We start from the raw sequence: 11437 nt of genomic DNA on the forward strand, positions 1-11437 counted from the left end.
TATCTTCTTCTTTTTTCTTTTCTCTCATTTAGACATTCTTTCTAGTAGCTAGGGTTCGATTTTTTGCATTGTGGGGGGTGTTTTGTCATATTGTTTCTAATATTTACTTATGTAAACCACAAATACATTGAAAAAATAAATTCAACACCTTCTAAAGATAATGGTTGAGACCTATTCTTATCTAGGACTTTTGACCCCTTATAATTATTACACACGAAAGACCTTGATGACGCGACTTCTTTGGTCAAAAGGGTTGTGGTCTTATTTAGATGCAGTGCAACTAGTTTTATAGAGGCCTTTTGAGGTCATGCAACATAGGAAAACGATGGATGAGGCAATAATATTGATTTCTTTATAGGTCTTAGACAGTCTATACTTTCATCTAGATGGGTGCAATACTCCTCTAGCTATGTGGACCAAGCTCGAAGGCTTGGTTAGTACAATGAATGAATTTAGGACACTTTAGATTGAGGTAGAGCTTACCTCACTTATATTGAATTCTTTTCCCTCCATTAAGGACTTCTTGATGAAATTCAAACAATTGAGATCTTTATTACAGGGTTGTGGGAAAATGAAGATTGACACTGAGTGTATCTACTTGATTCTTTCTAAGTTTCGTGGAAACTTTTAGATTTTTTCTTCTACCTTCTATTCCACCAAAGATGCTTTGGGTAATAGATTTACCATGCCATCTTTTGAGGTTTTTTGTGATTGGTTGACTCAAGAGAAAGCTAAGCTTTCTAAGTTGGATTCTTTCACAGACTCACAAATTCATGTATTGGTAGCTCCACCATCTTCAAGGACAAAGGAGAAGACTCAAAAATCTCATTCTACAAAGTCTCAGATTGATTCTAGCACTCACAGTTCATTAGGGCCACCTCCTCTTAAAGGGGGTAAATCAAAGCCAGAAAGACCAAAGTGTGCTTATTATAATAAGCCTAATCATGATGAAGCACATTGTTATGAGAAGAAGTTAGATGGTTATGCCAAACAAGTTTCAGATTTGACAGCTCTCCTTCAGAAGTGCAACATTGATATTCCTTCTTCTTCTCACATAGCTTCTTCATCATCATCACTTCAGTTAGATGGTAGAGATATGGGAAAGGGTCATGCACTATGTGCAACTACTATCCCTCATTCTTCTAGTTCATTACTAGATTCAGGTGCTTCACACCATATGGCATCTTCTCAAGATTTGTTCTCTTCTTTTGAGGCTTCTCCTACTCCACACATTTTGATGGGGAATAACATTGTTATGACTGTACGTGGGAAAGGTTATATTGATATTGATGATGGTACATTTCATGATGTACTTTGTGTTGCATCTTTTTCCTCTAACCTTCTCTCTATTTATCATATTACACATAGTGGGATAGGGAAGACAGTTGAGTTTGCACAAGATTCAGTGCACATTAGAGATAGTGAGATAGGCAATATTGTTGCTATAGGGACTGTTGATCATGCTTCCCACCTATATTCCTTCTCACATTTTGGTTCACCATCTCCACTATCAGAGAATCACTCTCTTTTTTCATTAGAGTCTACTGAGGTGAAGCTAGGTTGCTTGAACTTATGTGTTGTTCCTAAGACCAATGTTGTGACTTCTACACCTCCATCTCCTGTTCATATTCCATCTCTTACACTGGATTACTCTTTAGCATTGCCTACGATCATAGCTCTAGTCATCGAGTCACCTACTGTAGTTGTTGAGGATATATTAGAGGACATACATCTCCTCTCAGATGACAAATTTAGCATACTTGTTATTCCACCTCCATTGGAGATTCCATTTCAGGATTCTCTTGTTTTCTCCTTTGAGCATTAGCTAGGACTTCCAACTGCACCTTGCATACATTGGTTTTATCATCCTTTTCCACTACCTTTGTTTCTTTCAAATTAGAGCCACATTGGTATGTTCATTGATACATGAGTTTTGTCATTCTAGGGGCTATGGAATCTCAAGCTATTATCATGGAGGCTTTAATTGTACTTATGGGCTTGAGAGATTCTCAAGTGAGATGTTTCTTTTGTGCATTCTTTTCTATCTCCTTTTGGAGTAGAGTTTTTCCCATTGAGTTTTCTTTATTTCTCCTTTTCATAGAGATTTGATTGTGATTGGGTACCTCATCAGGCCTTGTTGCTGGGACCCAAGTTTGCTTTCAGCATTGTATTGTAGTTTCCTTGCTCTTTCTACTTTGTTTGTAGCTACATTGTTTCTCATATTAAGGGGGCATGTTAGAGAAAAAAAAATTAATTTAATTTCATTAATTAAATTACCTTTTTCTCCCTTCTTAAGATTTCACTTTATGTGCTTTTTGTATTCTCTATTTAATAATTAAATAGTAATTATTAAATAGCTTTTCCCTTTTTAGGTTACCCTTTCGGGTTTTGATCTCCTGTATAAGGATTGATCTTTTATAATAATATTTATCTTTTCTTTATCTAAGAATACAATTTGCATGTGTTCAGAGCAAACCCTTGCCTCCTCTTGTCTTTTTCTTCTCCCTAGGTCTTCGAGGGCTTCATGGATTTGATTTGCGTATTTGCTCAAATCCTTCATTACATGCACATAAAACACTTTGTTCCATGTCTATGTGTGTGAGTTTATGTCATTGTGTTGGAATGACAACCAATGAGACATTTAGTAGATAAGTAAACAATTAAAAAATGTCATTTTATTGTCTACAAACAAGCTCCATAAATTGTTGCTTTATGGTCTTCAAATTTATTTCAACTTGTTTGATGTAATCCAACCATACATGAAATTTGACCACTAGTTTTAGCAAGGGAAATGCCTTTCTTCTTAGTAACACTCAAATTTGTTATAACCATTTGCAACTCAATCTCAAATAGGATAACTCTATTTACATGAATAATTTGAACTCAAAAGTATAAAGGTTTTAAGGGCAAAATTGTGGATTATGAAAGAGTAATTATGGTTTATGAAATTGAGGTCACTTAATAGATCGAGACCTTGTTGTAATAACTCAATGCAAATCAAATTGATGGGGAGGGTTGCCTTCCACCTTGAGTTCTATTGTCTTCTAGAACTCCTTAGACTCACTCTTGAGCCCCTAGGGTTACTACCTGACCCTAGTATTAGAGGAACTAATATCTTCCCCTTTTCAAGGCTTCCTACCCACCAAAAAGACTACCAAACCATTACTTCTTCTTATGAATGATAAAGATCAATCATGCTCTCTCTACTCTCTTCTCCCCTCTCTGCAAGTTTCCTAACTGAGACATGTCTTGCTTACTTAGGCCTTGCTTGAATTCTGATCTAGCTCCATCACATTCACAAACATAAAATAAAATAACATATGTACAGAGGATTCTTCTCAACTCCAAAAGTCCATTTGATTGAAGAAAGAGGTCAAGTAGTATCCATTTATTTGGCTACTGCTATGTAACACAATTCCAATCTACTAAGCTCTACCAATAGGGAACAAATTATAGCTTGAAACTAATTAACACACCTATCTTTTATTGAATTTAGAAAATTACATTATACTCAAGAAAACTTCTAACTATTGGAAATTTTACTCTCTGCTAGCTTCTACAATGCTTCTATAACTAATTCTCCTATTCTTCTAACTCTCCTGTGCCATCCGAGAACCTTTAGCTTTTATCTCTATGCCAGTTCATTCAACAAATCATCAAGATTTGACTTCAACCATCTTCTTTGACTTTGCAACTTCTTTCTTGTTCATAACAACCTCTTGGCTGATGTGTCCTTTTTCTTACTCTACATATTCTTTCTCTTTTTAACTTTTCCAACTGTGATATTGTGAACAAGTCTTTCTTGCCTCTTTGCACTTCTTTCTTCCTTAATGTGTTCCAAGTTGCAACATTGTGCCTGGTCGTCTTCTTAACACTTTTGTGACTTCGCAACTTATCCTCTAATTGTCTGCTTTATCGTTGTGATGATGCAAACATTGGTCGTGACTTCACACCTCTTTTCTCTAACTGCTTACGTAGACTTGCGTGGCTTTGCAGCTGTTCTCCTTAACTGCCTCTTGACTCCTACGGCCTTGCGAAAAGGTTCTGATCACGTCTTTGTGACTGACTTCACTAACTATTTTTCAACCTTGTGACCTTGAGAAATGTGGATTACTTAAGTTGCAACCTTGCGAAAGGTTATGAGCATAGCTTTGCAGTTGACTTGACTAACTGTCACTTAACACTTGCAATGTTGCAAAACCCTTGAGCACATCTTTGTTGTGGTTTACATGGCTTAGTTATTTTGGTTGCGAGGTTGTGAATTGCCTTGTTTCCTTCGATCATTGCTTCGCTACTGCTAGGCTGACTTGACATTTTTTATTGGCGATGATGCAAGACTATTATCTTTCCTTCCTTTGTAGCTTCGCAGGCTTCCTGAATTGTTAATCACTTAAGGTTGTGATCATACAATCACCTTTGTTCTTCACTCTTTCACCACTTCGCACGTCTTACCTCTTTCCCTTATTTGATTGTTGTGAACCTGTGAAACTAGAGACTTAACTGCTTGCACAACTTTGCATGGCTAAAGAGCTTAACTGCTTGTTTGGCTGTGAACTTGCGAATATCATATGAATGAGACTGAGGTCCTCATGCACTTATTCGATAACTTTATTTGATGTGATCCACTCCTCCATCACAAACTTGAAACTTAACTAAGGCTTGGAGTAAAACCCTAGGGTGCTTCACCCCAGAAATTAATCTCAACTAGTACATATATGATAGGTAATTTGATCAATTTACCATGCCACATCAATGACAAAGTGCTTAGGTATAGAGGTAAATTCCATTAGAAACTCAATTGAAATTTAACATTTTGAATTCGCTCATAATAACCAACCACACCAACTATATATTAAGTTTGATGTTCCTATAAGCAATTATTGCTCTTATAGTTAATTAATAGTCTCCCACAAAATATAATCATTCACGACATCAAATACCTTCTTCTTCATATTTTCCTTCAAAATTGATCTTCATGCAATAAGTAGTCTTTATTCTTTAGACTATCTATTCTCCAATTGTGAACTCCATTGAATATTGTACAAAACAACTCTATGAGAATTGTCAATTACACCTAAATTAAATTTATGACAATTAAAAAGATATATTTCAAAACGATATATGTAAGTATTTTTCAAAGTAAAATTCTTCACATGTGAAAATAAATCTGACGAAACCTAACCCTATAGTTAAAACGAAAACGAGAATAAAATTTAGGGTTTTGTAACTCCGTGTCTTTTATTGAGAGCGAGGCATTCGTTCAAGATTCTGAAGGTAGTGCTCGGCGAATTCATTTCTTTTGCGCAGGGTTGTAGCAGGGGTACGTTTAGGATTTCTTTCAGCAGCCATGGCCGAACAGGTAAGCAGTCCACCTCTATATGTCGTTACTTTTGTTGTTTCTGCTGAAGGTATCTATTCACAGTATCTGTTTGCAGATTCGTTAGTATTTTATGTTTAGGTTAGATGATGACTAACAATTCATGTTGCATTTAGACCGAGAAAGCTTTTCTGAAGCAGCCGAAGGTTTTTTTATGGTAATAGCCTATTGCTGTTCTTATTTATTTTCGTTTAGCTTATTCTCAAATCTGCCGATCAACACTTCATACTAATGTTTATTGTCTCAAATCGTTTAATTTCAGTTCGAAGAAATCTGGTAAGGGAAAGCGGCCTGGGAAAGGCGGGAACAGGTTTTGGAAAAATGTAGGTCTAGGGTTTAAAACACCCAAGGAAGCTATACAAGGTATTTTTCGTATCTTGCTACCAATAGTATTTGTTACTCTATGTTTTTTTCTATAAGAAGCAAACTATCATTCATAATATATGGTGTCCTCGTTTCGGTTACATTTATTTCATGGTGCCCTATTATGCTATAATTGAGAACCGTCATACCCTATTCTTGGTTGCGTCAACATACAATGGGTAGCAATAAATCTTTAATGAATGAATAAAAATACAATAAATCTTCATGGTTCAGACGCATTATATTTCTAAGGCTATAGTCATACTATCGACAAACTCAGCACTTTAACTGTCAAAATAATTCTCCAGCTCGCTCGCCCAAGTCACAATGGCCTCCAGAAAGACACCACCGGGGGTAAAATTGACATGCAATTTATGCGCTTGTTGAAGCTATACAACACACTCAAACTCTCTTCCTATGTCAAGGGCATCATTACAACATTGGGCTCCTCAGTTTTCTTTGTCTGATAATAGTCTGGTTACTGTCCTTTTGATGTCTATCAAAGAAAATTGTTTTTGTGCACGACCGTTTCAGTCATGTCCTTGGAGTCTTTTAGTCACTAAATGTACTATGTTTGTCTTAATGCAAATCATCATTGCTTGAGCCTATTTATGCGCCTTTGTATTGGTTATTCTCCACTACTTCTAAAGGTCACTTAACATCTATTTTTATGGCTATCTATGAACTGTCCTATCATCCTCATTGTGGGCTATCATATGATCTTGTAACACTCAGAGACCATTTCATTGTCACAGACGAGATATGACTGCTGTGCGCTTGTCATGAGTTTTGAGCCGTTTCTAATGCAAAGTAGTGCTTTATCCTTGTAACTTTCTCATTACGAAAATCTCATATATAGATATGGAAGCTGTCCTATTTCTGCAAGGACATCACCTTCATGACAGCACTTGTCATTGCTGTTCTAACATCTTTTTCAACAGTGCAGTCCTCATAGTATATTATGTAATGTTTATACTCACTAAACTGTTTCCATCCAGAATAACTGCATGACAGTTTTATTTGCTGTCTCTATATATACATGGTGATATAAGCTCTTACATTATGTGTTCTTACATCATGGTGTCATCTATTATCTGTTATCACATGACTCTGCCTTGTTTGCTCTTAACTCCTTAGCATTCAGTGTGCTCAAAATATTCCTAGATTCTCACAAACTGTCATGGAGTAATTGTCTAGGATTTCCAAGGTTAAATAGTCCTCTTATTCTTATGGGCACTTATTGCTTCTTTGCAGTCCAGTTGGCCATATGTGTTGTCACTGATGCAATCTAGGAGTGCTTAGTCTTAAAGTAATTTCTGCATAATGCATGGCAAAATTTCCTTGGTTAGATTCTTGATGAAGTAATGACACGATGACAGTCATTTATGCCTTAATGAGCGTGTAGACTACCATTCTATCTGTTTACCTATGGTTTGTAAGATGTCATGATAAAATAAGCCCCTTATAACTATAATATCTGTTGCTCTAATAAGGACTATCTTTCATGGGCTGTTTCTTAGCTTAAGTGAGCTCCAGGTAAGTAACTAATCAAATTGAGTTAAGTTTAATATAGTTTAACTCCAAATAACAAGAATCCGAATTCGATTGGAATCAGCAAGGCCGAATTGAATCGTGAATCAGCCATGAATTGAATCGAATCGGCCACGAATTGGCAAATTACAAAAACCCTTGAAATTTAATGAGTAACTTTTTCATAAACCCTTTATCGCTGATTCAATTCACTGTTTCACAAAAAATCATTTGGTTTGAATCGAATCGTGTGAATCACCATGATTCTTGGAACTTAACTAGAAGAGTAATTTATTGCCCAGAAACATCAATTTATTGGAAATCTGATACAGGTCCTAAAACTGTTTCAGATTTTCATGTCAAAGAGAGAATATTGTAATTTAGATGTCTTTTTGTGGTGTCCTTGTTTGTAACTGTCCAAAGTTTATTGCTTTGAGCATTGCTAATCACTAGAATATTGTAAAAGTTGTCTGAAAGGAAAACTGGTTCGCCTTATAATCATAAACTCTAATTCATGTATTCTGAATGTCAGGGACATACATTGACAAGAAATGCCCATTCACAGGCAATGTGTCAATTAGAGGTCGTATATTGACAGGGACATGCCACAGTGCAAAAATGAACCGAACAATCATCGTTCGCCGCAATTACCTTCACTTTGTCAAGAAGTATCAAAGGTAAGAATAAACTAAGAATAAACACAAATTGCTGATTTTAACAGTTTATTTTAATCATCTGTTTCAAACAGAGGACAAGCTGATTGATATGTGTTGGGGTGTAGGTACGAGAAGAGACACTCAAACATTCCTGCACATATTTCACCCTGCTTCCGTGTGAAGGAAGGGGACCATGTTATAATTGGGCAGTGCAGGTTGGATGGAATCTCTCTGTATTGTTCATTGTGAAACTGTTAGAATAGGTTATTTTATTTATCACGAAGCACTGGTTTTCTTTTGTGAGATCTTGTAAATAAATCATCTCTTTCTGTTTTCAGACCTTTGTCCAAGACTGTTAGATTTAACGTTCTGAAGGTGATACCTGCGGGTAGTAGCAGCGGGACGGCAAAGAAAGGATTTGCAGCAATCTGATCATACCTAGATAAAACTATGCCGTATCTAATGATTTTGTTAAGTTGTGCTAAGAAAGGCCTTATTCCAGTCTTTCTTGGAGGAATATTTGGTTGTAGTTTGTTCAAATACTTTTTCTTGTTTAATTCATTCCTAAATGTCAAGTGCACAGAAGAAATACGATGCTGATTGTTTTGATGTTATGTGCTTGGGTACAATTTGTAGTATCATGTGGCTGAATGTTGTGTGAATTCAGATAATTCATTGCATTTCAAGAATAATTTTCAAGCCATAAAAATTACAGAAAAGAGTATTGCTTTGGCTCTATATAAGCGAAGCTAAAACTACAAGGATGGATATTAGGTCTGTGCCTGCAAACGATCCTTTAATCATGTATGTTCCATCAGATGCACTAGAAATAACTTAGAAAATGGTAGTGAGGCAGATGAACTGAAAATAATTCATATGGTTTTAGACTTGTTGGTAAAAGATGATACCAGATATTGCATTGAAGGATGTCTTGTCATTTTACAGGCTGGCAATGATTGAATAGTGAACATCACTTCTTGCACATCCTAGTTTATATTGAATAGTGAACATCACTTCTTGCACATCCTAGTTTGAAATTGATGGATGCTATGCATGTCTTGTTATCCTCTAATTCCAAGGGCTAGTTTTTCCCAGATTGTCATTCTGGACAAACGATGGGTTTGTATCAACAAAACCTGCTCTTTGGAATGCTGCAGGCATGCAGAACTGGAGTATTCAACTACTGGCCATGTGATTTTTTAATCTGATCTGATTGTGCAAATATGCACCGAAGCAGATACTTGTGATTTTTCAAGGAGTTAATGATTGTGGTCATTGCTATTGCACAAGTTATTTGTAAATTAATGACCCACTAGAGTTGAAACTACTTTGGCATAACTTCAAAGACAATCATTTAGGGGCTTTAATAGGGTTAATTAGATTGGCCATATGTTTACGACTTGAAATTGAAGATGCAAATTCATACAATCATAATCATTTAGGTGCTTTTTTAGGGCTTATTAGATTGGCCATATATTTACAACTTCAAATTAAAGGTACAAATTTATAATAAACATATATCAACATGTGGTATAGGTACTAGCACTTTTACCCTAAAGAGGTGCAACGGTTGTGCTGATAGCTTTATATGCTTTGGGTAATATATTAGAGGGTTGACAATATATAAATTCAAACAAAAAGTAATAATTTTTCTTTTTGTATGGTTCATTGCGTATAAAGCTATATGATACAATCAGAGATCAATTTTACTTAGGCGATAGGATTTTAAAAAAATTGGGCATGCAAGCATTCACTAAAAATCCACGAGGAAAATCTCTTGTTATATTAATCCTAAAAATGAATGCATTGAAGGGAAGTGCAATATACTAGCGTTGTTTTTTGCAACCACTAGAAAATGGCATGAGACCTGATATTTCAAAGGCTTTCCCAACACATATAGCCTATTGTCTAATAGATAATTTAAATATCCATCGAGGGTGATGTTGATGATCATCTAGATGCTCTTGAAAGATATTATGCTACCCTTCTAAACAACAATTCCACCTTTGCAGTCGCAATTATAACTATTGCTACTCATTAAATCATCAAGCTCTTCCCATAGTCTACTTTCCCAAATCTGAAGATGTTGTAGTATGAAATTGATGCAAACTATTGTGGGGTTTCAGATATTGTTGATTCCATATACGATATATTGTCATATGCTTTTTATATTAGGTTTGATTTTGCATTACCACATTTTTCTGATTTGTATGTGAACATTATATTGTCAGGTTCAAGAATATTGTAGATGTTCAGTCTCCGTGCTTCTACTCTGCTTCTTAAAACTTTTCATTCAATATATGATGTATGCATTTTGTATCAGATAATTAATATCAATGTCTTGACCCCTATCGAGACGGGAGATTGTGCCATCGACCATTCTGTTTCACAATGTCAGGGACACTTTGAGCAAATTCTGGCAGTCCTTAGAATAACTTGTACCTTTTGCATTGTTTCTCAACGCCTGCAATGATACAATTTTTGAACAATCTGAGCAAATTCTGGGAGTCCTTTAGGATAACAACATAGTATCTTTGCGCTGTTTCTCAATACCTGCTATACTAACAATCATTGAGCAAATTGGGCACTCTGTTTGCAATTGCTATTTCCAAAATACTAAAATGCTTTGCCACTGATCATCTGTATAAAAGTAGATACACTAATGCTGGCCACGTTTGTAATGGGCCATTGTATAATCACTGGAGTTTCAGCATGTAGCATATTGTTTTACGAAAGGTTTCAACTCCCGGTGACCTTGGAAGTTGAATTTGAAACTTTGACCAGCATTTTGAGGCTTTATAGAATTCTGATTTCTTTTTGGTTTTTTCTCAATTAAAGTTTTTAGGTGTTTTTGAAATTATATGCAAATAAATGACAAATAACAATTAACTCTGAAATAAGAATGACGAGCAACATTTATATATTAAAAACACTTTACAATTTGGAAATGATTCAAATCCTACCAGGCATAATATTCAAATTTAAGAAATAAATATATCAAATAGATTTGTTGCTGTTTAAATGAACCTGACACCAGCTGTAGAAGGGTTTTACAATCACAAAAGATGGAGAGCTTTGCTGTGACAAACCACTGCATGATCTCTAAACTGCAAAACATGGGTTGCTAATAAGGAATGACGACCAAAGTAGAAACCTGAGCTACCTTTGGAAGAAATGCCCAAGTTGGAATAGGCTCCCTGCCTAACTGAATGTGATATTTCCTTTTGATAAATGGTGCGATGAAGAATGTCAATACTTTCCAACTGCAATATTGAATCACCAAATCTTTGTTGCATCCCAACACTTCTCTAGACTCAAGGTTTCCCAAGCCTCTAAATTGCTCCATTAGAGCAATTTTTAACGTCACAAGTTTCAAATGTCAAAAGATAATCAACAATTAGCTTTTTATCTCCTTATAACTCCTCTCATGTGCAAATTGAATCCTAAATGAGAATTATACTTTACATTTTATAATAAAATAATATTTTCCCACATAAAGGTGTCTAGGTTA

At 35.5% G+C, this 11437-nt stretch overlaps 1 protein-coding gene across 1 annotated transcript; it reads left to right on the top strand.

Annotated features, from left to right (window-relative positions):
* The first annotated feature begins 5240 nt into the window (after nt 1-5240).
* LOC149572775 (small ribosomal subunit protein uS17) lies at nt 5241-8540 on the top strand. Its single transcript, XM_089813845.1, has 6 exons — nt 5241-5359; nt 5494-5534; nt 5640-5740; nt 7803-7947; nt 8052-8141; nt 8265-8540. Exons 1-6 carry the CDS (start codon nt 5348-5350, stop codon nt 8356-8358), a joined length of 483 nt encoding a protein of 160 aa, XP_089669971.1. The 5' UTR covers nt 5241-5347; the 3' UTR covers nt 8359-8540.
* Nucleotides 8541-11437: the final 2897 nt, after the last annotated feature.

The sequence above is a fragment of the Cupressus sempervirens genome, chromosome 2 (genome assembly GCF_028749045.1).
Source record: "Cupressus sempervirens isolate cs-2001-9-10 chromosome 2, ASM2874904v1, whole genome shotgun sequence".
Classification (NCBI taxonomy): domain Eukaryota; kingdom Viridiplantae; phylum Streptophyta; class Pinopsida; order Cupressales; family Cupressaceae; genus Cupressus; species Cupressus sempervirens.